Genomic DNA, 26913 nt, shown 5'->3' on the forward strand with positions numbered 1-26913 from the left:
CTCGGAGCAGGAATCAATGGTCTAGATAAGAGGTTCATCTGGACCTGGGAGCCAAAACTCCACTCCCTGCCTTTAGATAATTCATTCATATGATTAAAGGAACTCGCCTCGATCTATGCTGAACAAAAAAAAAAAGTGCGGTTTTTTTTTTTCCGAAGCATTGTCTAACTCTCACTGAGATGTACAAAACAAATTGCAAAACATTGTACCAACAAGCGTTTGGTCGATAATTCAAAATAAAAAAAAACAAGCATTTGGTCGAACGAACAAGCGTTTCCTCCTGCTGGCGAGAGTTCATCATGGACGAACTAGCGAGAGGTCACGGATGAACTAAGGGTAGAAATTAGAGAAGACGTGTCTGCTGTCAATATTTGGCTAGGAGTCATATGGTAGCTTATTAATAAGGATAGACCACGTACAGTTAATGCTAAAATTTGCTCCCCTAATAAACCTTCCGGCTTTGATTGTACGCAGAAGGAAAGAATAATCCCATGCACAACATATAAGGAAGCAAATTAGCCTATTTACTTTTAATTTATATCACAAATATTTAAATAATTATATTATTTCGAGCTACCGAGCTAAAAATGAGTGAGCTAGTGCTTGCTCAAGATCAACTCGTTTTCTAGTCGAGCTATAGCATACGCTCATACTCAGCTCATTTCTTATCGAGTCCAGGGGCGAAGCTAGAGCCAGAATTTATTGGGTTCACATCTCTTAGTGTTGCTCTATAATCTTTCACTATTAACAATACCACATACTATTCCCTCAAAAAAAACAATACCACATACTAATATAGTGAAGGATTAACTGATATTATTGGGTTCAGCTGAACCTAATAGTTGCATGCCAGCTCCGCCACTGATCGAGTCGATCTTGAGTCGAGCTAAAAAGCGAGTTAATCTTGAGCCGCTCACGAGTCTCGAGCTTTTTTTGCAGCCCTAGTTTCAATCCGTCCTCTTGGATTATGATTTGTAGGGTAGTTACAAGTAGAAGCCAAATCGTGGACCGCCCTTTCTCTCTAATTCCGCATCTTGTGCATCGACATAGACTATGTTAGTATGTTATTATAACTTTGTTTCACTGCAGTTTGTATCTATCTATCTGGCCCGTTCAGTGAGATCAGCCTTCTCGGGCACACAATGTATCCTTGGTTTATTAAAATTGAGTTAATTGCAGAACATCATCGTTCCGCACCAGATCTGTTTCATGCTTTGCTAACCTCCATGCATCCGCAAATAACCCCAACTACCATCTACACTGTTTTATGGCGTTTTTGGAAAACTCGGAATGGCACTTTGTTTTGCAGAAAAGTGTGCAAGCCATCACAAGTTTCTGCTGCAGCAAATGCAATTATTGCAAGAGTGGATATGGAGATTAAGGAAATGTCAATGGAGCAGGAAAACGGCTTGCCACAAGAAAAGCAACATCGATTTCAGGACTCGTCTCAAAACCAGGAAGCTACCAACGCTAAAGTGGCAACCATCTTTTCTGATGCAGCCCGAAGTGATCAAGTAGGAGCTGAGAGGAACCTGCGGAACTTGGAGTAACCATCAACATACAGGGCAATCAACACCTAAAGCAAATTCATGTAGATGCACTCTCGCCTCCAGCATCTTCACCTCTCCAAGCAGAGAGTATGAGGGTGATGTTGCTGCTACCGCCGTCATCTGGCGCCGGAGCGCACCGGTTAAACGGCAGGCACGCCGGGCACGCCGGGCAGTGAGCCGACACGGAGACCGCCGGATCACTGACCGTCTGACCGGATGCTGTTGCTGCTGCCGCTGATAGTTGACGCACGGGGGTTTCGGCAGGCACGGGTGATAGGGGACGCAAGGAGAGGGAGGGCACTTGAGGGTGGCCAGGGTTGCAGCTGCACAGAATATATGGTTCAGGGACAAAGCAAACATGAACGAGGAGCGAAACGGAGGAGGTAGGACGAAGTAACTAACCTTCATCGGAGGGAAAAGGGAGGTAGGGCCGGTCCATAGATTTCTGAGGCCCTTGGGCGAAACAATATCAAAAGGCCGTAGTGAAGTTTTCTTAGGCAGGGGGCACCCCCCCCACACACACACACACACACACATACTCCAGAATTGTTTTTAAATATATTTATTTGAGCTCACTTTTCGTATATTATTTAAAGTTTAAGTATAATTGGTGTTGTGGCCCCTTAACAATCTCCATTACGCACAAAAAACTTAAAAAATATTAGTATTGGGCAAAAGAAATATTAGTGTAATGCAATAGCAAACTAAATAATATTTACATTTGAAAGATCTATGGTCCTCGAAATCTTTAAGAAGACGTTAGAACATATTTATTTCTATTGATCTAGCGAACTATGCAATGATTCTTATTTCTACCGATAGTTACTCGTGTACGCGTGTATATACATATATATCCTTAAAATTAATCATAAAAAATTTATGAGGGTCGGTGTTGTTGTGGATATTTGGGAAGGCTAGAGAGAAATTGTATCCTCGGGAAAAAATATTTAATTATTTTTTTGTTAAAAAAGTTGGAGTAGAGGCACGGTAAGCTGCAGCTTGGACCTTGTATATTTTATAGAATTATTCTAAAAGGTACATTCTAAAGCGTAAATATTAAAATAAATATTTGGTAAGAGCCACGGTAAACTGAGTTTATTTTCATCAGTTTGGACTTTTGGTTCAATTGGCTAGTGCAACAATCTTTCATGGTATCAGAGCTAAGAGGTAAGTTCAAGACCCTGCTCCTGCAGTATTAAAAAAAGATTCTACGGTATGCACCAAACCAACGCTAAGGACTAAAATAGCCTGGACTTGAGGGGGGAACTGTTAAATATAAATGCACTGTCTAGTCTATTTCCATCAGTTTAGACTTTCGGTTCAATTAGCTAGTGCTGTAATCTTTCAAATTATTTTAAACTTTACTTACAAATATATCAAGCATGTAAAAAATCTTGGGCTAGAACCCTCCGTCCTGAAGGCCTGGGGCGAGCGCCCCTTTGCCCCTACCTATGGGCTGGGTGAGACATATGGTCTTCTCCTGGCAACAAAGCTGGCAAGTATTTTCCAGGTCTAAGACCCTAACTACTATACACAAATAGTCCTACTACACAAATAGTCTGGTGTTAGCTTCAGCGACAAGGGCGTTGTCAGTTTATGCTATTCCTGGGCATTGGAGAACAAGCCTCTACTTGCAGAAATTCAAGCTTCTCCTTCATTGGATCCGATGTTGGGGGTGGTAGAAAAGAGAGCTGCACGAACCTAATTAATTGTTTAGGGGCTACGGATACTTGACTCCCAGCAAGCCAACACTTGCAAGCCTAGCACAAACCAAAAAACCCTACCACACTCTGCTTTTTTAAACTTCTATCTCACTCTGCTTTTGCAGCAACGATGACCATATACAGAGTAGTTAAGATGGGAGAAAATAGCTTGCAAAAAACTGATATCTGCATTTGCACAGGTATTATTTGAGAACATACGGGTGAATCACAACAACAAACAGTTCACTTTCTTTTGTAAACAGCACTGATAAATTTCATTTGCCATATTAATCAACACGATCTAAAGTTACTACCCAAAAAGTTTACAAAAACTTCTACAGTTCCCTCATAACATGCTCAGTCCCAAAAAAAAAAGTGAAGGCAGATGTCACGATTGCACTTTCTCAACTTCAAAATGACACTACGGCAGCTAATGTCAGTCTTGCCAAAACAAAAGTTCGCTTCTGGGCATTCTCCTGATGCAAGTATCAACCCATCTCTTTAAACATTCTCACTTGTCCGGCCACTTCTCTCCCAGGACGAATCCTCAGGATCTGTTCTTTGGAGGTTTGACCTTGTATATGCGCACTATCCAGTTTGATGTCGTGTATGCTTCTTCCAAGTACTCAAGCTTAATGTCTTTGTTCCCTATCTCCACTCCTCGCACCCGATCATATCTGCGTTGAGAATAGCAAAGCACAAACGTGCAAAGTTATATTGGTTACATGTTAACATGCATCTATAGTCATAAGGATGTTGTCTACAGGTTTTAAGGGAAAAAACGGTCTGTCTTAAGGTCTTATGGAAAAAGACAGTCAGCAGGAGATAGGATCATGCATGCTGAAGTGAGCACATATGCTGCTTATCTACCACCAATAACTTAAAGAACAATAAACTGTAAACTATAACAGCCCTCCCTCCCAAATTAATCGACTCAACTTTGTCTAGATACGTTTTAGACCAGATACATGCGTATCAATTAGTTTGGGTCAGAGGGAATATAAAAAGACATCGAGACATCTGCATTTGGGACTGATTAATCTTGAACTCGGCACACAAAATAACAATAAAAAGGGTGAAGTTGTACAATACCCTGGAGGTTTTCCATATTCCGTGGTCAGCTCTCCAAATCGATAATAACAGAGCTTATACCTGCCCAAAAAAAAGGAGATGAAGCACATTAAAACAGATATGGTTACCTATGGCTGATAGAAGGATAACAGCAGCACATGTCTAGAAAGTAGAAAAGACAAATGTCCTGAAAAATCTCACACATTTAACAGTATAAAAAAGGCATCAAAATCCAAAATAACTAATATTCCTAAAAGCCATCTTTAATGAGAATCTATGTGTCATGGAATGGAACAACCTAGGTGAAGTACCAGGCCCATTGAATGGCCTACCACAACTATCATGATCTAAGCTACTGAGAGTATACTCGTGTGAGGGAGGTTGCACCATGGTGCGGTGGTAGGCAAGGTAGGGTTTGGTGGAGGTACAGCCTCAGTTCTGTTTTCCTATTAATTGTTTATTATGCCCTATGGGATTACATCAATTCCCTCTACATAGGCTTCTTAGATTGATGTGTCAGATCAAAGCTTATTTAACTCCTTATGTTTTCTAATCTCTAATCAAACTCTATCTCCAGAATAGTGACTTAATCAATAAAGAAACAAAGAGACTAGGGTAAGCCTTGGCTGCTACTGGCCTTAAGTCTTGCACAGCATGCATACTGCACAAGCAAAAATCTCAGCAGATTCGCTACAGAACAAACACAATTTATTTCTGTTCAGGTTTCAAATGGTATCAGGGCCCATCACAATTTTGGTCGATACTACCACGATTTTCCCCACTCCGGTAATTTAATTCCCACATACGAATAAATGGAAGGAAACAGTATCACAGCACAGACAACAAAATACTTCACTTGTGAACAAGTACTTACATTAGGCAATTCAACATTTTTGGTGATGCCCCCTTGTCAACACGATATTCCCCATTAACAAGGTAATCAGGCTCTTTGATTACAGGAAATACTCCTCCACCGATACGCACCATCCATAAGAACCTGGAAATGAACAGGTAAGTAAGAGACTCTGTTTTGCCGTTCAGTAGAAAATTGTCTCGCTGCCGCATCCAATCAGAGGAATAAAGAGATTACATAATATGCACTCATGATTAAGTTGATTAACTTACTTATTAATGTCATCAGAGGAGTACCCAGTAACACCTCCAAATACAACAAGCACATAATTCACATCCAATGATTGCATTATCTCATATGCCTCATCTTCGTAAGATGACATTGCCCGTCCAACAGTAGCTATGTGTGTATTATTCCAAGTGTTATTATCAACAATAACAGTTCTGTTACCCATGGCTGTAATTTGGTATCCATAATCCCACCATGACATAATCTTGGCATCAGTAGGAGTATTCTGACGAAGCCAATAATATGCCTCACGGTAATCATCAAATATTACCCTTCCTCCATTATGACCCCTTGCAGACAGAACAATAGAAGGAGAAGAGTAGGCCTCAGATGTCACCCAAGTGCAGTGTATGGCATATCTACTGAGCAAGTAGAAAGCACCCAAAAGTAAGGCAATAGCTGCATTGTGTTGGAAAGGCAAGGGTTGATCAACTGCCCCCTGTTATAGAAGAACCCAAATTAGTCAGCTTCAGAATGAAGTAAAAAACTAAAATGTTGAACAGTTGGCAGAAATAGCCTAAAACTCTCAAACTTCATGTGCGATTAAAGTTAAAAGTTGGAATTGGCATGTTGTTAACAAAAGCACATTTTTGTCAAAGAGGGTCAAGGTTCATATCATGAAATCTAGCATTCTTATCACTGTTGTATCAGTCAGTCCCTTCGCCTTCTTTGACACTGGTTGTGATTTGGCCCAAAAATTGTCAAATAAGTTTAAAACCATCTGTTTTACTCTTATGCTACACAACAAAATATAGTTTTCTAAATCTTTTCAGTAAAGGATGTAAAATATACGAGGAGAAACATTGATTGTACTACTTGATTGTCAGACTGAAATACATTTTCTTCAGAAACCTTGATCAATGTTACTTATTTTGCCACTACATACAGAAAAAGGTAAATTATATAACAGCAAGTATACGTGACAATCAAGTACCTTTGCAGCTGCCTTTGAGCCTGTTACTTTTCCAGTAGTCTGTGGACTTTTGCTTTTAGTTCGGATCAATGTTGTCAAATTTTTAATTGTAGCAGACACAGCAATTGCACTGATAAGGCAAACAGCTGGTGCTGCAACAAGAATTAACCTAACCATCACGCCAGCAAAGTACATACTTGTGAGGCCATACATAACTATAAATATTGTGGCATCTGAGAGGCGCTTGAAGCAGAAATAGAGGCCCGCTGGGAACAGGAAAAGAAGGATGTGGAAATCGAACATAAAGGAAGACCATGCTGTTGGTTGATGCTCGGAAACAGATGCAATGATTGGTATGTGGTCTTTTGCGTAGGTCGGATCAAGCAGGGAGTAAAACCGTCCTGTCCAAGGGGATATGTAACCTGATGCAGTACCAATCCCAAGAGCAAGGGTGCCAACACTTATCACACATGTCAGGGTAATTCTGAGGAATGACTTGAATAGTTTGACATCATCCAGCATGTATTTCACCCAATCCAAGAAGAAGAAAACCTGCAGAAGAACAAAACGGTTTAGGTTAACTTTTCTTTTCAATGTTATACCTAAAGAAAGTAGACTAACATCAACAAAATAGATCTACACCAGTTATGTTTCAGAAAAACAAACGATTTACATTTTTCTTCAGATGAAGAGGAGGGGAGACCTTCAGGTGTTTCATTGACAAGATAAGCAGTAAACATCATAACACTTCCAAGTTCAGTTAGTTGAGTGTTAACACTACATATTTGAGAATCAAGAGTACTACCCGATACTTTTCATAGCCATATAGGAAATGGAGTGAAACATGGTAAATGAGCAGGTATACCCAAAACTACAATCTACCTAAAGATAAATACAATGGAAGTAGTATCTGTATCTCATAGTGTCGATACTCCCATATTTTGAATATATAAGTAATCTCCACTTCTCAATCAACTATGGCATCAATAACATAACCAGCCTAATTACATAGGATGTCATTCAATTTGCTTCAAGTCAAACTTCAATAGTCTACTAATTTAGCCATCTAGTTATTCCAATGCTTTCATATCTGCCAAGATCAGTTGGTATTCAAAAGAGATCTGTTCTCGAACTGTGAGATCACAGTGATGAAATGCATTTCCCAAGACAATGCAGTACAAACTTCCTAAGCAATTAAAAGGACCTTATCATCTGAACCATATCTTTCCAACTCAAGTGTTTTTGATGTTATGTCATACATGAAGAAATTCAACTAAGTAAATCAACATTGAGAAGGACAACCATACTACTAACAGTGCAGCATGAGATCTACACCTGCTAAGTTTCACACCCCCCATTACATTGAAAAGATGGGACAGGCATGGTAAAATGGGACAGGCATTTTTTTCCTTAAGACGAATGGAGGAGAGGCCTTCAGGCATTTCATTGAAAAGATACGCAGTGAACTCATAACACTTATGAGTTCAGTTGGTTGACTGTTATTGTCAACACTACATATCTAGGAATCAAGAGTATTACCGGTTGGTTTACACAGACAGATATGAACGGATGTTAACCATGGTTGAGCAGGTATAACTAGAAACACAATCCACCTAGAGATGAATAGAATGACAATAGTATCTTGTAATGCATGTACTCCCTTAATATGAATCTGAAAGTAATTTCCACTTTTCGATTCACTGAGGTCGAACGGATGCCATCCAAATATAAACTAATTAGCTAGGATGCCATTAAATCTGCTTCAAGTCAAGCTTAAATGTTCAATCTAGTCATTCCAATACTCTGCAGTGTTGCGGACATAAGTTGGCATTGCGGACATAAGTTGCCATTAAATCTTCTTCAAGTCAAGCTTTAATGTTCTAGTAATTTAGCAATCTAGAATACTCTGTAGATTTGCCAACATAAGTTGGCATATAACCGAGATGTTTTTATTTTTATTTTCTCGAACTGTCAAATCACAGTGACCAAATGCATTCTGCAAGCCAATGGTCCTACGAACTGCCTAGAATTAACAGAAGGGTCATTTCATCTGAACCATTCTTCTCAAGCCATCTACAATTAACAGGGCGATTTCACTAAACGATAACGTTTTTTGAGAGTGTACCTGCAAGAGGAAGAAGACTCCCATGGCTGCCATGTGCTCCCCTGACTGCACATGCTGGAAGCCGACGAATCGGATCTGCATCCCGAGCAGCATCCCGAGGACGTAGGTGCAGTTGTAGGCGACGTAGAGCCTCTGCGAGTACCTCCCGGTGACGAGCAGGACGAGCACGTAGAGCGGGAGGAGGTTGATGATGAAGACGTACCCGCCCCACGCGGACACCATGTAGAAGTACCCGAACGCGGCGGCGAGCGCCCAGGCGAGGGACCCCGTGTTGACGGCGCGCACGAAGAGGTAGAATGTGAGCAGCAGCGCGAAGATGGCGACGCCCTCGTTGTCGTAGGAGCCGGCGACGGAGCGGGAGATGTAGCCGGGGCAGACGGCGATGAGCGCGGCGGCGACGAGCCCCGCCCCGGAGTCCCAGATCTCGCGCCCGAAGGCGTAGGCGACGAGCGTGGTGTTGGCGGCGAAGAAGGGCGCGGTGAGGACGCAGACCTCGCGGATGTGCACGGCGAGGGAGAGCGCGCGGAGGAGGCGGTGGAGGAGCGCGGCCGTGACCATGAGGCCCGGGAAGAGCGTGCCGCCCACGACCCGGCCGAGCGGGTACCAGCTCTCGGAGTCGAACCAGTTCCAGAACTCGGCGTAGCCGTGCTCGGTGAGGTAGAGCGTGGTGCGGTAGTTGAAGTAGGGGTCGAACTCGTGGATCATGGACTCGTAGCGGAGCACGGAGAAGAGGCGCACGGCGAAGGCGAGCACGTAGATGAGCGCGAGCGCGGAGACGCGGAGGAGGAGCTCCTGCTGCTTCGTCTTGAGCCGCAGCGACCGCAGCAGCGGCGCCGGGAGGGCGTCCAGCATCGCGGATGCGGCGGCGGCGGCCATGGCGGCGGCGGGGCGGGAGATCTGGCCGGACGGGTGGCTAGGGTTTCATCCGCGCGCGCGTGCGCGGGGTTTAGGGGAGTGGAGTTCGTGCGGTTTGGTGTGATGGTGGTGGTGGATCTGGGAGATCGGGGAAGGAAGACGATGGCGGAGGTGGCTCGGGTCGGGTCGGGTTTGCGTCGGGGATCTGAATGGATATCCGCTTGGGTGGCAGTTGACTGACGTGGATTGTCTCGTAGGGATAACCCGGGGGATTACCTGAGACTGGGCAGTGGGCCACACTTGGATCGGACCAGGTGATTGGCTGACAAAGTGGGAAAGACGTGGTCGTCAGTTCACGTGGCGTCGGTTCTTTTCTTTGGAACAACTTGAGCTCATGTTTGTTGACATACCGCCTTCCATCACCAAATGATTGCGTGTATCTTGTCATGTGTTGTGTTGGATCATATCAACCTTGATACCACCATTGATGATTTTGCATCACAGAATGTTGATTTTGTGGTGTTAACTATCTTCACTTTGTTTTTTAGGTCAGGACAAAGACTTGGAGAGAGGAATAATGTGATGGATACTCGGAGAGAAGAATGTGGGGGACTTGGATAGAAGAAAAATGCCCTTATTTTGATCATTGTTGAAGTGTTTCTGCTTAAGACTTAATTATCTTGTTATTTACTATATATATTTCTTTTGTTGATGTTACAAATATTATTTTGGTCGAGAGCTAAACTTCGTCGGTTGCTAAAACTTTAATCGTGCGTATCGACCGTGTATCATGATTACCTTATTTGCTAATGAAATTCTTTGTTGTTGTAGTTGAGTCGGATATTAAGTCAAATGAAATATTTGTGCTATGTATCTATAGTTAGGACCAACCCTGGCTGGCCACGCCCTCGCTGGCTTCATCTACAACACCTACAGCAGGGAAAACCTCAGTCATGGATGAATTCCACTTCGACGGCATCTCCTCCAGCGCGGTCCCGCAGATCGATCCTTTCCTGCCACCCGATGAGTACTCGTCAGTCGATATGTCAATCCTTTTTCCTACCACCAGATGAGTACCTAAACGTCCCACAACTCAAGACCTGCAATGCATGACCTCCTACTCTTCCTCACGTACATGGACCCTTCTTATCCTTCCGCGAATTATGGCGCACATCTCAAATCACGTTATGTTGGCAAACATGGATTTTATCAAGCTTTATCATATTAAAGAAAAAAACTTAGCAAAGCGGACTACCATCAATGAACATTCATGTGTTTGAAACCAAATGACCATGTTCATTGCCATACATGGCATGTATTCGCTTAAGGAAATTAACTTATGTGAGCCACATAGCGACTTCCATACAAGCTTAGCGCGCGGCACATGCCTTGGGCGTGCGACTGATCGATCGATCTTGGTGGGTGCATGCAATGCAATGTGGATGATCGGATCCAACACTCTGGTGCGGTGCAGCGCCTGCATGCACGACTTGAGACATACTGTCGTCGCCATCACCATGCTTAAACTTTGAGTAACATTTAAAATTTAATGTAAATAGATGTCTTTAAGTATTTTTCTAGAGTAGGGGGGCATGCCCCCTACCCTAGGAAAGCTTCGTCACTGGGAACAAGGAGCCCTTGTTGTTTTCTCGCCCTAGGGCCCCTGAAATCTATCGACCGGTCCTACCAACAGAACTCGGAATAATTCCACGAACATATACGTACAACCAAGGCTGGCTCTATATTTTTCGGGGCCCTTGGATGAAGTCGACAAAATGGTCCCTTAAGGCTAATATATGTCTACCCAGGCCATAACTAGATATGTAATATATTTGTGCATATTTTCACTTACAAATACTTAAGAATTAATATATAAGCACACATTCTTATTCTCCTATTCTATAAATAATAATAAAATGGTAGAAATATATAACAAGTTTCCTACTATAGTTTGATTGCCTTAAATATAAACCAATTAAAATGACTACGTCGACAATTATATTTCAGTGTTTCACAAAAAAAACTTCTTCACGCATTTGTAGATGCAAAATCATTAAGAACAATTGCAAAACCGCTTTTCTTTCTTTCTTTTTCGCAGAACCGGACAATTGTGTTAGTACTTCTACTGGTTCCGCTGCAAGCTGGCCCCGCCCCCGCCACGTCGTCGTCGCTGCCGTCCAAGGCCAGTCCATAGATTTCAGGGACCCTAGGGCGAGAAAACACCAACGTCTCCTTGTTCACAATGAAGAAGCTTTCCTAGGGTAGGGGGGCATGGCCTCTCCTACTCTAGAAAAATATTTGAAGATATCTATTTATATTAAATTTTAAATGTTACTCAAAGTTTAAGCATGGCGATGGAGACGAAGACATGTCTCAAGGATCAACGTGATGGCAGTGACGAGGGTGGCGACGGCGGAGATGTGGGCAGCATTTACGACGATGGTTTTGCTGGCGCCGCCGTTTGTTGCTGGAATGCAAGGGGCGAACGCCGGGCAGCAGGCCCGGGAGATGTTGTGATCCTTGAGACATGCGGTCGTCGCCATAGCCATGATTAAACTTTGAGTAACATTTAAAATCTAATGTAAAAAATAACTTTAAATATTTTTCTAGAGTAGGGGGGCATGCCCCCTACCCTACGGAAGCTTGGTCACTGTGAACAAGGAGTTTTTGGTGTTTTCTCGCCCTAGAACTCAAAATAATTCCACAAACATATCCGTACAGCCAAGACCGGCTCTATATTTTTCGGGGGCCTTGGACGAAGTCGACAAAATAGCCCATTAAGGCTAATATATGTCTACCCAGGCCATAACTAGATATATAACATATTTGTGCATATTTTCACTTACTAAGAATTAAAATGTAAGCACACATTCTTATTGTCCTATGTCTATAAATATTAATAAAATGGTAGAAAAATATAACAAGTTTCCTACTAGTTTGATTACCTTAAATATAAACCAAATTAAAATGACAACGTCGACAATTATATTTCAGTGTTTCACAAAAAGAAGCTTCTTCACGCATTTGTAGATGCAAAATCATTAAGAACAATTGCAAAACCGCTTTCCTTTCTTTCTTTTTCGCAGAACCGGACAATTGTTTCGCTGTTGTAACGCCTATAGCGGTGAACGAATTTACATGAAATTAAAACCTGAATTGAGGAATTAAAACATGGATTAGATAAATGATTAGACGAGGGATTTAATATTTACTTACAGAGTGCAGGCTGTCGATCAACGTACGAGCGACTCGGCGCCTCTCGCGGGTGCGCTGCCCATCGCCTCAAACTGGCGGACGCACGAAAAAACTTGAAGGTGGACACACTTAAATTTTTATTTGCACTTGCCGTTGTGCATAAAAATTGGCTAAATAAATAATACAGATTGCCGATCAGACGTTTCTTGAAAGCAATACGTACGATAGGCTTGCTGCAGCGCTGGTCGCGCGGCCGAGCGGCGAGCGACGCGGCGGGTGAGCACCGAGGGGCCGGCGAGTGCGGGTCGGAACTGTGCTATTTTCTAGTTCTCGTCGCTATATTGTGCAAAATATTGGCCATGTTCTACAGTCTGGATATTAGCAGGTAATAAAGGCTAAACTTCAAAGTTTTAGGGTGGGCCACGACCCACTCGGCCCACCCTGTGGCTACGCCCATGGCACCCGTGGTTTTCCGTTTGGTGGTTTTCCGTTTGGCAGTGCAGTGGCCGTGCTCCATGATGCCTCCTATACACCGACCGGGTCGGTGCGGACGCGGTGCCGCACACCCCCAATCCGGCGGTTGTGTAGTGGGCCACGGCCCATCAGGCAAGGTTGTTTTTATTTTTCTTATTATTCTTTTTAGAATATCTTTTTTCAAATTTTGAATATTTTTTAGAATGAACATTTTTTAGAATGAATATTTTTCAGAATTTGAATATTTTTTAGAATGAACTTTTTTTCGGAATGAACAATTTTCAGAATTTGAACATTTTTTAAAATGAACATTTTTCAAAATTTGAACATTTTTAGAATGAACTTTTTTCAAAAATTCGATTTTTTCCAAAATTTGAATATTTTTCAAAAATGAACATATTTTAAATGTGAACATTTTTCGGATATGAACAATTTTTAGATTTGAACATTTTTCGTTTTGAACACTTTTCAAATTTGAACTTTTTCGAATTTGAACTATTTTCAAATTTGAACTTTTTCGATTTTGAACAAAAAGAAAAATAAACAAAAAGAAAAATAAACAAAAAGAACAGGAAACAAAAAAACAAAAAACAAAAAACAAAAAAAAAAGTGAAAATGGGCCAGGACCAATTACCCGACCAGGGTGTGCGGTGCCTGGTAGGCACCGACCTGGTCGGTGTATAGGATTTCCCGTGCTCCATTCCATTGTTGCACGGCTGCACCGTGCCGGCACCGAAGCGATGATGGTTGATGCCTTGATGGGCAGGAGGAGTCCGACTCGAACCCTTGTTTTTCTCTGTCATAAGCCATTGTCCTTACCTCCAGTGTAAATGACAAAGTGGTGTTACTTCATTCTCGTGATGGAGAAATGGCCATCAATTCAAATGGTGTGATCAAGTTATCAAGGCGTGTTGTTTCTGACACCTCTCAGACTGGCTATGTTCAGCGTTGCGCGAGAGTTGCGATGGAGGTTTTCTATATATAACATCTCCTATTTGATATTTCAAAGCTTTCCAACTCTGTGTATCTAGCCAATCACATTGGCATTGCTAAGCTGTTGAACTGCGTTCGTGCGATCTTCTTATAATACTTGTTGAATGAATGTCCCCGAATTGTTCGGAAAGAAGAACATAGATTTTGTGCAAACTCCTGAACCTGGCTTGTTGAAAAACAATTGCGATGTTCCTTTGGTTACTTTCAAAAGATACATCATAATGGCAGTGGCATCGTTTGTGTTATTAATTTGGGGTGTGCTCTCAGAGCTAAAGCAGTACCAGCGAAGGCTTGTATCAAGCTCGGCCCATTCGGTTTTCAATTCTTTTTATAAGCAAAATACACCGTAATTAATTTTTTCGTTGTTTTCATGTTTTATGGGTGATTGTATATGAAAATTCTCCAAGGAAAGTCCCACATTTTTTGTTCCAAGATTTTTTTTTCCATTCAATTTGTAGCTCTATGCATTTTACATGACATAGCTAACTAGTTCTTGAAGTCAACTGATCGCAGTTCCTGTTCTCGGTCGTAGTTGCTTCTGATCGCATTTTACATGACATAACTAAGCTTTGCACAGTTGATGCTTTTCTGAAGACAATACTGGGTGTGTACCGTTTGCATTCAAGAGTGTGGGTTATGCTCTATGTTTCTATCTTTTATCTTGAGGTCAATCGGCTGAGAATTGTCCTAATGCTACTCTCGAGGTAAAGTTCAAAGACCTGACAATTCTGTCCGAAATGTGTTTTATTCAGTTTCCTTGGAAAAGGAATGGAGTTTATCGGCTGCACATTTGCTTCAGATCTTCTCTATATATTTACGAAAATCAAGACATGTCTTTACTGTTCCTCTCCATGTTATCATCATCTGTTTGAAGTGTTCTTCACTTTATTCATCCATGCTGTCAAGAGCCGAGGGGGCTATTTCACAGAGTTCATGGTGCTGTTCTGAATTTGGGCAAGGGGAGCGCTGAGCGTCCCCGGGGGATTAAAACGTTTGATCCCCCGGGTGGAGAGGGCGCCACGTGTCCAGTCAAAGTAAACAAGCGCTCGCTGACACGGTCATCGATCAAAACTACACGCAACGAGACCCCCGTCCCCACCTCCCATGTCCGCTCTCGATCTGCGGCAACCGGCGCCCGCCTGGCCGCCTCTCCACCGCACCTCCGCTGCAAGAAAAATGCCGCCGCCGCCTCTGCAAAAACCTCCGGCGAGCTCCTCCGATGAGCCTCGCTAGGAAGCAACTCCCCTAAGCCCAAGCAGCACCTCCATCCTCCCCTGGCAGCATCCTCTCCCTCTCCCTGTAAGCTATTCGCTCGCAGCACCGCCTCCTCTCATGGTATCACCTTTGCCGGAGCCGGAGAAGACGCTGGCGTGGTCTTGCAGCAACATCGCCGGCCGCTTGCAGCAATGTCGGCGGCCTATAGTAGCAACGCCGGCGGCCCAAAGTAGCAACGCCGGCGGCCTGTGGCCGCATCTCCACCTGCCGCTGGGAGCAACGCCGGCGGCCTATAATAGCAACGGCGCCGGCTAGTGGCCGCATCTCCACCTGCCGCTGGGAGCAACGCCGCCGGCCTGTGGACGCATCTCCGGGTGCCGCTGGGAGCAACGCCGGCATCCTGTGGCAGCAACGCCGGCGGCCTATAGTAGCAACGCCGGCGGCCTATAGTAGCAACGCCGGCGGCCTGTGGCAGCATGGCCGGCTGCCGCTTTTACCAACGCAGGCTGCCGCTAGGAGCATGCCCGCAGGCAGCTGGGACCAACGCCATCCGCCGCTTGTAGCATCGCAGGCTGCCGCCGCTGCTCGGAGGTAGGTTGGCCATGTTTTGTAGCAGCTCCGGCCTCTGCTCGCCGCAGGGCCGTACGACACAATCAGCAACACCACATCCACCCAGCTTGGAAGCGCCGGTCGTCCTCGCCGGAGATAGGAGAAAGAGAGGTTGCAGTGGGATTGGGGATCGTGTTAGACGGCGGTAGGCTCATCGGTGGCAGCTGTCGTGGCAACACACCACCGAATCTCAGCCGGCGGCACGGGATTCATCTCGTGGAGGAGGAGAGGCGCTAAGTGACTAAGAGATATGGGAAAGCCAGGGGAAGGAGATGGGCCTCTGCCAGGAAGTGGAGGATCGGGCGAGCGGAAGGAAGAGATAAGGCAGGAGGAAGACGAGAGGAGGAGATAAGGGTGGCGGGGCCCACGTGATTTGTCTCGTTCGTGGACGCGTGGCGCGCTCTGGATGCGGAGGATGCTAGCGTTTGTATCCCCCGGGGTACTCCAAACTCACATGTCTTGGAGCCCAACATGCTTCTGTTGATCATGGACATCAACGGAGCTGACGGGAAGGCTACACTCGTACATTTCGTTCTCCAGGAAATGGTGAAGCCTGAAGGACACAAAAGTCTGAAGCCGATGCACTTCGAGTCAGCGGCATGCAAGACGAACACACTGCCGGAAGCAAGGTCTAGTTCGGAGCTCAGGGCCGGGCGTCGCTGTCGGTCTGGGAGGTGTTCAGGCACATATATTTTGGTAGATGAGAACAATGTCTCCAGCTGTTAATGTAAATGAGATCATGAGAACAATGCTGGTTAAGCCTGTCTCTGTATATAGTGTAGGCCCCATATGGTGGAGCTGGACGCGCTAGCTTGTATGTATAAAGGAGTCGCACCATCAGTCACAGATTATTTTTGTTGTCCTGAGTGACAGAATTCTTGAGAGATGCGTACTTGAGTCAGGTATAGTAACTTTGCTTCGTTTTATAAAAAGGCGGTCACAATCTTGATAACAGATCCCCCGCAAAAAAAAAAAAAAAAAAAAAAAAAAAAAAAATCTTGATAACAGATCAGCAAAGTGAGGCTGAGGTGTCACGCTGACGGGGCTGTTGTTTAGCAAAAAAGACCGTTGTGACGATCTTTTCGTTGCAAAAACACAACACCTGCCCAGAAATTTCTTTAAATAACTTATGGGCAGTCGCTCTGGCGATACGTGCGACCCCCACGGGCTTGATGGATGTTAGCGTATGTGCTTTACATACGTGTAGTGTACGGATTAGTACTCCGACCGTACACGTATCCTCTTTGTACTGCCATGTAGGAGGCTTTTCCCTACCTATATAACATGCAATCGATGGCCCGAAAGGGCACGCATCGTTACACCAAAACTATCATGGTATCAGAGCAGGCCTCTTCCTACCTCTAGCTGCCGAAACCCTAGCCGCAAAACCGCTGCCGCCGCATCCCTGTCGCCGCCGCATCCTTGCCGCCGCCTCAGCCTTTGCTGCCGCCACCGATACACACAAGTCAAAGCCTCTGCCGCCGCCGCTCCTTTTCAGCCGCCGCTGCATCAAACACAAACCCTAGACACCTGCCGCCGCCGCCGCTCCTTGCCGCTGCCGCCGCCAACATCCAAAACTCAAAATCAAAACCTAGACACCTGCCGCCGCCGCTCCTTGCCGCTGCCGCCGCCACACCCAAAACCCAAACCTTGATCTCCAAACCTTAAACCCTAGACGCACCAGTTTCCGATGGCTTCATCAACCTCTATGTCTGCCACGGCTCTCGCTGCTGCACTCGGGTCGCCGCCATCGCAGCCCCTGACGCGGGAGAACGCCCTCATCTGGAAGGCCCTCGTCATCCCGGCACTTCGTGGTGCCCGTGTCCTTGACCTTTTTGAAGGAGTCGACAAGGCGCCCGCCGAAACTCTTGACGCTGAAGATGCAAACGGCAAGAAGATCACCATCGCCAACCCTGAGTACGAGTCCTGGATCGCTCGTGATCAACAAGTGCTGAGATGGCTCCTTAATGCCCTCTCACCCGATGTTCTTGCCCATGTCATTGGCTTGGAGACTTCAGCCGAAGTCTGGGCCTCCCTTGACAGCCATGTTTCTGCCAAGTCCAAGACACGCGTTCAGCAGCTTCGTTCCGCGCTTAATGACACTCGCAAGAATGATCTCTCCGCAGATAAGTATTTTGCAAAGATGAAATCCATTGCCTCTGAACTTGCTGCCGCTGGTAAACCATTAGATGATGACGAGCTTGTGTACTATGTGCTGCATGGTCTTGGAAGTCGATATAACAGTCTTCGTGTTGCAGTTCGTGCTAGTCCCAATACGAATCTAACTGAGCTCCTTAGCCAAGTGCAAGAGTTTGACAGGGAAAACAAAAGCGAGGACCCTGGTTTTGTCTCTTCGGCCAACACTGCTCGCCGGGACACTCGTCCTCGCCAAGATGATCGTCGTCCTCGCCATGATGATCGTCCTCCTCGCCAGGACAACCGTCCTCGCCACGATGATCGCGGCCGCCAAGATCGCCCTCGCCAAGATCAGCGGGGGTACAGAGATGAGCGCCCTCGGCGCTATGATGATGAGCGCCCCCGGCGCTATGACGATGAGCGCCCCCGGCGCTATGATGATGACCGCCGTCGTGATGGTGGTCGGAGGCGTGACCACCAGCCTACACCCTATGTGGACACCACTTGTCAGATTTGCTCTATTCATGGACACCCTGCCCGTGACTGCTGGTGGCGTTATGGAGATGATCGTGATGGCGACCGTGGACAGAAAGGGGAAAACTTTGCCTCCGATGGCGTTGATACAAATTGGTACTATGATACTGGGGCTACTGATCACATCACTGGCGAGCTGAACAAGCTTTCTACTCATGAGCCTTATACTGGACAGGACAGTGTTCGTACTGCTGAAGGCACATGTATGCACATTAGTCATGTTGGTCATTCAATTTTGCGCACTCCTCATGATTCCTTTCAGCTTAAATCCATCCTACATGTTCCTAATGCCTCTAAAAATCTGCTATCTGTTCATCGGTTTACTCTTGATAATCATGTCTTTATTGAATTCCACCCTTTCTTCTTTTTGATAAAGGACACAGAAACTCGGAGAACTCTGTTTAGGGGTCCATGCTATGGAGGTCTTTATCCCTTGATGCCTATCTCCACTGCCTCCTCCAAGCATGCTTTCATCACAATAAAGCCGTCGTCTTCTACATGGCATCGTCGATTAGGACACCCTTCCTCGTTTGTGGTTCAATAAGTTCTTAGGAGAAATAAGTTAGCTTACACCCCAGAGACTACACCATATGTTTGTGACTCTTGTCAGTTAGCCAAGAGTCATCAACTACCATACCCCATGTCTACCAGTAGATCTTCTGTTCCTTTGGAACAAAATTTTTCTGATGTATGGGGTCCTGCTCCTCTCTCTGTTGGGAAACATGCATACTATGTAAGCTTTATCGATGACTATAGCAAGTTCACATGGATTTATTTGCTCAAAAAGCGTTCTGATGTTTATCAAGTCTTCCTCAATTTTCAGCAATATGTTGAGCGTAAATTTGATCGTAAAATTGTTACTATGCAAACTGATTGGGGGGGTGAATATGAGAAACTTAACGCTTTCTTTCAACAAGTTGGCATCTCTCATCATGTCTCATGTCCTCATGCTCATCAACAAAATGGCTCCGCTGAACGCAAACACCATCATATAGTGGAAGTTGGTCTTGCTTTACTTGCCAATGCATCCATGCCATTGAAATACTGGGATGAAGCTTTTCTCACTGCCACCTTTCTTATTAACTTGCTTCCCACTAAAGTCATTAACATGGAGTGTCCTGATGAACGTCTTCTTCATGTTGCTCCTAATTATGATGCTCTTCGCACTTTTGGCTGTGCTTGTTGGCCTAATCTTCGCCCCTACAACACACGCAAGCTAGATTTCCGTTCCACGCGCTGTGTTTTTCTTGGCTATAGTCCTCTCCACAAGGGTGTTAAGTGCTTGGATGTCTCCACTGGTCGCGTTTATATTTCTCGTGATGTTGTCTTCGATGAAAACGTTTTTCCTTTCGCCACCTTGCATCCTAACGCCGGTGCCCTCCTCAAACGTGAAATCCTCCTTCTTCCTACCACCACACCCAATGAGAGTGCCCAAAATATTGATGATCACTTGACTCCTATTGTGCATGTTACTGTTCCTTTGTCTGTTGCTCTACAGGACCCTACAGATGCTGCTGAAAATTCCTTGCAAAATGATGCTTCTGCTCCTCAAACAAGTGCTGTAGAAACTGCAGAAAATGACGAACTGGGCACCGGATCCGAGGCAGATTCTGGAGAACATTCTTCTCCCGCCAGCGCTGACAGCGAGGAGGCTTCTCCCGCCCCGCCCTCGCCTTCCATGCCGTCCTCGTCTTCCGCGTCCGATACGCCGCGCGCCTCGCCTCGCCACGGCTCCGTGTCGACGCCTGTGCGGCCAGCGCCCACCCTGGAGCCTGCGCGCGCCAATCTGGAACAGCCGCATGGCGCTGTCTCCCGGCCTGCACCCGCCAATGCCGATGCTCCCTCTGGATCAGCTGCGCCCCGCCACGCTGTGGTGCCTCCTGCTGCACCATCTTCTCCGCCTCCTGGACCGCGTACTCGCCTTCAGAGAGGTATACGGCAGCCCAAGAAATATACTGACGGTACTGTGCGCTATGGTATGCTTGCTTCTACAGGTGAACCTCGCAATTTGCTACGATGCTCTTGCTGATTCTCATTGGCGTGCTGCTATGCAAGATGAATATGATGCTCTCATGATGAACAAAACATGGACCCTTGTTCCTCCCAGTGCAAATAAAAATGTCATTGATTGCAAGTGGGTTTATCGTATTAAACGCCGAGCTGATGGTACCATTGATCGCTACAAGGCTCGTTTGGTTGCAAAGGGTTTCAAGCAACGGTATGACATTGACTATGAAGATACTTTTAGTCCTGTTGTTAAAATAGCTACTATCAGGATTGTTCTGTCTATTGTTGTGTCTCGCAATTGGTGTCTCCGGCAGCTAGATGTCAAGAACGCGTTCCTTCATGGTGTTCTGGAAGAGGAAGTATACATGAAGCAGCCTCCTGGTTTTGCACATCCCAATGCTCCTAACTACATATGTCGTCTTGATAAAGCTCTCTACGGTTTGAAACAAGCCCCTCGAGCCTGGTATTCTCGTTTGAGTACAAAACTCCAGGATTTTGGTTTCATACCTTCAAAGGCTGACACCTCTTTGTTCCTCTACACCCGAGCTGGTGTCACCATTTTTGTTCTCATCTATGTTGATGATATTATTGTCACCAGCTCTTCTGATTATGCAGTCTCTACACTTCTTAAGGATCTGAATGCTCACGTTGCTATTAAGGATTTGGGACCTCTTCACTTCTTTCTTGGTATTGAGGTCAAACACACTCATGATGCTCTTTTACTCACTCAGGAGAAGTATGCACATGATCTGGTTGCCAAGGTTGGTATGCTTGGGTGTAAATCTGCCCCTACACCACTCTCTTCATCCGAGTCATTATCTCTGCATGAAGGTATTCCTCTTGGTCCTGATGACAGCTCTCAGTACCGAAGCATTGTTGGTGCTCTTCAGTATCTTACACTCACACGCCCAGATTTGGCTTTCTCTGTCAACAAAGTTTGTCAATACTTGCATGCTCCTACCACTGCTCACTGGACCGCAATTAAGCGTATACTGCGTTATGTTAAGGACACTGTCAGTCTTGGTATTACTTTTCGCCAGTCCTCCTCCACACTTCTCAGTGCGTTTTCAGATGCTGACTGGGCTGGTTGTATTGATGATAGACGCTCTCCAGGAGGGTTTGCCATTTTTATTGGTCCAAATTTGGTCTCTTGGCATGCCCGCAAACAAGCTACTGTGTCCAGATCCAGTACCAAGGCAGAATATAAAGCTTTAGCTAATGCTACCACCGAGCTGATCTGGGTGGAGGCTCTTCTTCGTGAGCTTGGGGTTCGTCTCTATGAGATGCCCTGCTTATGGTGTGACAACTTGGGTGCCACTTTTCTGTCTGCTAATCCAGTGTTCCATGCTCGCACTAAACACATTAAGATTGACTATCACTTTGTTCGCGAACGTGTTGCTCAAAATCGCCTTGCTATCAAGTTTATTTCTACCAAGGACCAGGTTGCTGATGGGTTTACCAAAGCACTTCCAGACAAAGGTTTACAAGAATTCAAGCTTTAGATTAAGGGGGGATGTTAGTGTATGTGCTTCACATACGTGTACGTGTACGGAGTAGTGAAACACTTACTGCACTACATTGCTGGGACGAAGGACCACGGGTGCACGTATGCACGCCAGGACGTGAAGGCCAGGCTCGTTGGCTACGGCCGACGCGAGCACCGGGCCGGCGACGTCGACGATCGGAAGAGCACGAGCGGAGTCCTGTACTTCCTCGGCAGCTGTCCCATCTCCCGCGGTCAGCGAAGCGTAAGATTGTCGCACTCTCCTCATGCGAGGCGGAGTACGTCGTCGCGACCGCCGCCGCTTGCCGTGGAATCCGGCTCGGGCGGCTCCACGATGAGCTGCTTGGTCGCAAGCATGGTGCGGTGGAGCTTCACGTCGACAACAAGTCAGCAATATCGCTGATGAAGAATCCGGTCTTCCACGACAGAAGCAAGCACATCGAAATCAGGTATCACTTCATCCGTCAGTGTGTCGACAACAAAGACATCAACGTCCAGTTCGTGCGCACTGCGGATCAGCTCTCTGACATCATGACGAAGGCACTCGGCCGTATACAGTTCCAGGAGTTGTGTCGTCGAATTGGCATCGTGAAGGTGAAGGACACATAGATTAGGAGGAGTTTGTTAGTTAATCTAGTGTGTCAGTAATAAGTGTCAATTTCAGTTTTCGTCAGTTAGTTTAGTTTGGTCAGATAGTTTAGTTAGTTGTTCCGCCACCTATTTGCTAGGAACATATAAGTTAGGATTTGGTCGTTGTCTCTGATCCGATCCTTGCGTTGTGAACTCGTGTGCTCGGTCGTGGGATGGCACGATCATCATGGGCAACGAATAAAAGGAAGAAGAGAACAGAAAAGCTGTAGGCATTTACACAGCAACAAATCTCTGTCATTGTCTCCTCTCTGTGTTGCGCACTAGTTCGTGAAGTGCGATCGTGAGAGAAGAAAGGCTACAAGATTTGATATTTCAAATCTTTCTAACTCTGTGTATCTAGCAAATCGCGTTGGCATTGCTAAGCTGTTGAACTGCATCCATGTGATCTTCTTGTAATACTTGTTGAATGAATGTCCCCCAATTGTTTGGAAAGAAGAAAGGAGATTTTGTGCAAACTCCTGAACCTGGCTTGTTGAAAAACAATTGCGATGTTCCTTTGGTTCTTTTCAGAAGATACATGATAATGGTGGTGGTATCGTTTGTGTTATTAATTTGGGGTGTGCTCTCAGAGCTAAAGCAGCACCAGCGAAGGCTTGTATGAAGGTCGGTCCATTCTGTTTTCAGTCTTTTTATAAGCAAAATACACCGTAATCAATTTTTCATTCCTTAGTCTCTACATATATGTACTTTTCTTAGCCCAGTCACATTGCGTATGTCACGGCGAAAACCATGTTTGGAGGTAGGGCTCTAGGGAGCTTGACTTTCAACAAATTCAGAAACATAATTTTCACAACTAAAAACAATGTCTAGTATCTATGTATGAATTTTGATCGACATATATCTTCATATGAAATCCACACGAAAAAAAATTGTGGGGACCAAAATCCAGTTTTTGCAGAGCCATAAGTTTATGATTTTTATGTATCTCAAAGTAAAACATATTAATTAAAACATAAATGCAGATTTACGAAGACAAAGACATCTACCTGTAGCCATGGAAAACATGTCAGAATTTTTTAAACTATTTGAATACCATTTTGATTTTTTTTAAATATGAGCTCAAGCTCCAAAACGTCCACACCTAGCTTAGATGAGGTGGAGAGCGATGACGACATTGGACGTCCGGGACGAGATTCACAAACACTCGCTGTACACATATTTGGCCATCTCGGTGGAGGTAAAGACATACTCCTACTTTGATTGTGAATGGATCGTAGCGAACAAGAGGGGGGGGGGGTGAATGGCGCTACGGCAAGTTTTAGTCTTTTTCAAGTTTATGCAGCGGAAGGTAAAGGTGTGACTTTTAGCAATGGGGGTGATCCTACAATGAATATCGGACGAGTGCAACAAGTAAAGGAATCGGACGAGACAACGGGGGGGGGGGCGCGAGGCGAGTCGAGGTTTGTTTCCCGCAGTTTCTTCCACTAAAGGAAGTACGTCTGCGTTGAGGAGGTGCTACTCTCACACAAGAGACTAGGCGGCCACACCACGAAGGAAGGCCTCACCCTCTTCCTCGAGAGAGCTCCACGGAGGTGCTCTCCCTCTTCCACTAAGGCACCGGTCGAGGCGGTGATTCCTTCACAAGGTTGGGGTGAGCTCCACACACAAGGATGCTCCCAACACCCTATGGATCTAATACATCACCAAGCTAGACTCCATAGTTGCACACATCCAATGCTCCACCATAGGAACCCATCACCAATGCTCCACCATAGGAACTCTTCCAATGCTCCACCAAAGGAACTCTCCAATGCTCCACCAAAGGAACTCTCCAATGCTCCACCAAAGGAACTCTTCTCCAAGATCCACCAAAGGAACCCTACCACCAAGATCCACTAAGGAATAGCTAGTATTTGTGAAATCTCTCTTGGTAGAACTATAGATCGGGGTCTCCTCCACCTATCCTCAAAGTTTGGGCAAGATTGGTTGGATGGGGAAGGAGATCCTCAAAGATTAAGCTCAGCAACAATGGAGGAGAGAGAAGGGGAAGAGATAAAATCGTGTTGGGGAAGAAGGGGCCCTTAAATAGGCTCCTCCAAATCCAACCATTATGTCCAGATTTGGCCTAAGCGGTACTACCGCTTTGGGGTAAGCGGTACTACCGCTCTGAGTTCAAATTCGATCCAGATCTGGTCAAAGGACGCAGAGCGGTACTACCGCACGAGGTACCGCTCGAGGTACCGCAATAGGGTCCAGACCTTACTGGATCCAGAGCGGTACCAGGGCGGTACCAGGGCGGTACCAGGGCGGTACGACCGTAACTCGGTTACGGTACCTAAGCGGTACCTTGAGCGGTACTACCGCTCGTGAGCGGTACTACCTCTCCAGGTACTGCAGGGGTACCGCCGCGTGTTTCTGGAGGACGAATTAGCGCAGACTCAGAGCGGTACCGACGGCGGTACCTATAGGGGTAGCGGTACTACCGCTACAGGTACCGGTAGTACCGGCCTAGCTAAATCTGGTTTTCTTCCCTTTTTCTCTCCAACTTTGTTACCTCGCTAAACACACACAAAACCAGAAAACCTATCAACTACGCTTCAGTCTTCCGATCTTGACGCGTCCGGCGAGGTCACCGTGTACTTGCAAATCTAACAATGATACTCAAGGCACACGGTGAGATTACTCAAGTGTTGTCATCAAACACACAAAACTTGGGGTGTGAATTTTGCTCTTACAATCTCCCCCTTTTTGGTGTTTGATGACAACACAAGAGTAGACAATAACATGTGATATTATGATGAGAACATTAGATTTGCAAAAACTCGACGGAGCTCCCCCTACACATGTGCATATCATGAATATGTATTTGAATACAAATACACATGTTATAGAGACATCACTCCCCCTAGGTTTTACAAACCAAGCACATATGCAACATAGATAGATGACATGTTCAAGAGGCATATGCACAATATGGAGGCAACATAAGATCATATACGGAGATTTGGGTGAAGTTATCATACCATAGCCTTGAGAATACCCAAACTCACAATAAGATGCCTCCATAGGGTTGTTGATGTAGCCAAAAGACAAGATAAGCAACTAGGACCAAACGGCTACAAACAACAAAGGTCTCCATTGTAATATCCCAGGTAATGGGGTTACAAAAATAGAGGAAACAGATGTGTGCATTGCATTCATGCATAGAAAATCTGGGGAATTTTCGCGCTTTAAAGTAAAACAGATCACAAGAATCGAAGTTTCACTTGACCTTGGTGGAATTGAAGTAGCTCATCAAGTCAAGTGCTATAAACCTCAATGTGACTTTGTTAAAACCTTGTTTTGGGTAGAGATGATATGATCTAAGGGGTTAGATCAAATGGAACTAATAATCAACACAACAACACTTTACTAAATGATCAATTGCTTGATCTCAAAACAGATCATAGTATGGTAAACCTTGACATAGCATATGAACCTCTATTCAATTGGAAATCAAGTAACAATAAAAATGGAGAAACCAATCCTCACTTATCTTTTCCATGTCTTAAAACTATCCATGATCCTATCATGAAACCTCATGGTATTCATTCCACTTCAATATTGGATTTATCACAAGGAGATCCAACTAAGGAATATAATTCTTCTCCATCTCAAATTATTATATATCAAACCCAGAGAGGTGAGAGTTCTATATTAATTATTAGAAAAGCAATAACAAACCTGGAGCTAAACCTTGGATATACCTCAAAGTATTCAAATCATCATCTTTGAGAGGAACACTAGGATATTATTCAAGATAATTCCTAGAGAGATAAACCCTTTATATTTAACATAGACATTGATGATCACATCAATCTCTATAGAGCCTAATCTCAGGTTAGTATTAAAGTCCTTCCCAAATGAGTGAGACCATTCATACTAATCCAAGCTTTACCTATTTAAGAATAAAGGACAACCTTTGAACTAAAGTATTAGGAGATTAACCATTTCATCTTGGAGTGGTGAGACAACCTATCATCACATGGAATAATACCATATCCATGAACTGATAAAGTAATGAGGAGACTAATTAAACCCAGATAGCCAAGTGGAGTTTTAGACTAAAGACCTATTGAGATATTGTGAGTACACCATAAACCCTAGAATAACCATCCCTTTATAAGAGAGCCCAAGCTATGGTGTTACACACAAGTAGTCGGGGCAACACTTGAATATAAGGGAGAGAACTATCCATATACCAGATGAGTATATCATCATTGATTAAGTAGAACCCTAACATAATATCTCAGGCATT

General features: G+C 44.9%; 1 protein-coding gene across 1 annotated transcript; it reads right to left on the minus strand.

Annotated features, from left to right (window-relative positions):
* Window positions 1–3626: 3626 nt before the first annotated feature.
* Window positions 3627–9379, minus strand: LOC124677779 (dolichyl-diphosphooligosaccharide--protein glycosyltransferase subunit STT3B). The gene is made up of 6 exons (XM_047213738.1): window positions 8504–9379; window positions 6400–6930; window positions 5450–5904; window positions 5199–5321; window positions 4346–4405; window positions 3627–3930 (listed from the first exon to the last, which is right to left on the minus strand). The coding sequence occupies exons 1-6, from the start codon at window positions 9377–9379 to the stop codon at window positions 3801–3803; spliced, it is 2175 nt and encodes a 724-aa protein (XP_047069694.1). The 3' UTR covers window positions 3627–3800.
* Between the last annotated feature and the right edge of the window lie 17534 nt (window positions 9380–26913).

The sequence above is a fragment of the Lolium rigidum genome, chromosome 7, assembly GCF_022539505.1.
Source record: "Lolium rigidum isolate FL_2022 chromosome 7, APGP_CSIRO_Lrig_0.1, whole genome shotgun sequence".
Taxonomy (NCBI): Eukaryota; Viridiplantae; Streptophyta; class Magnoliopsida; order Poales; family Poaceae; genus Lolium; species Lolium rigidum.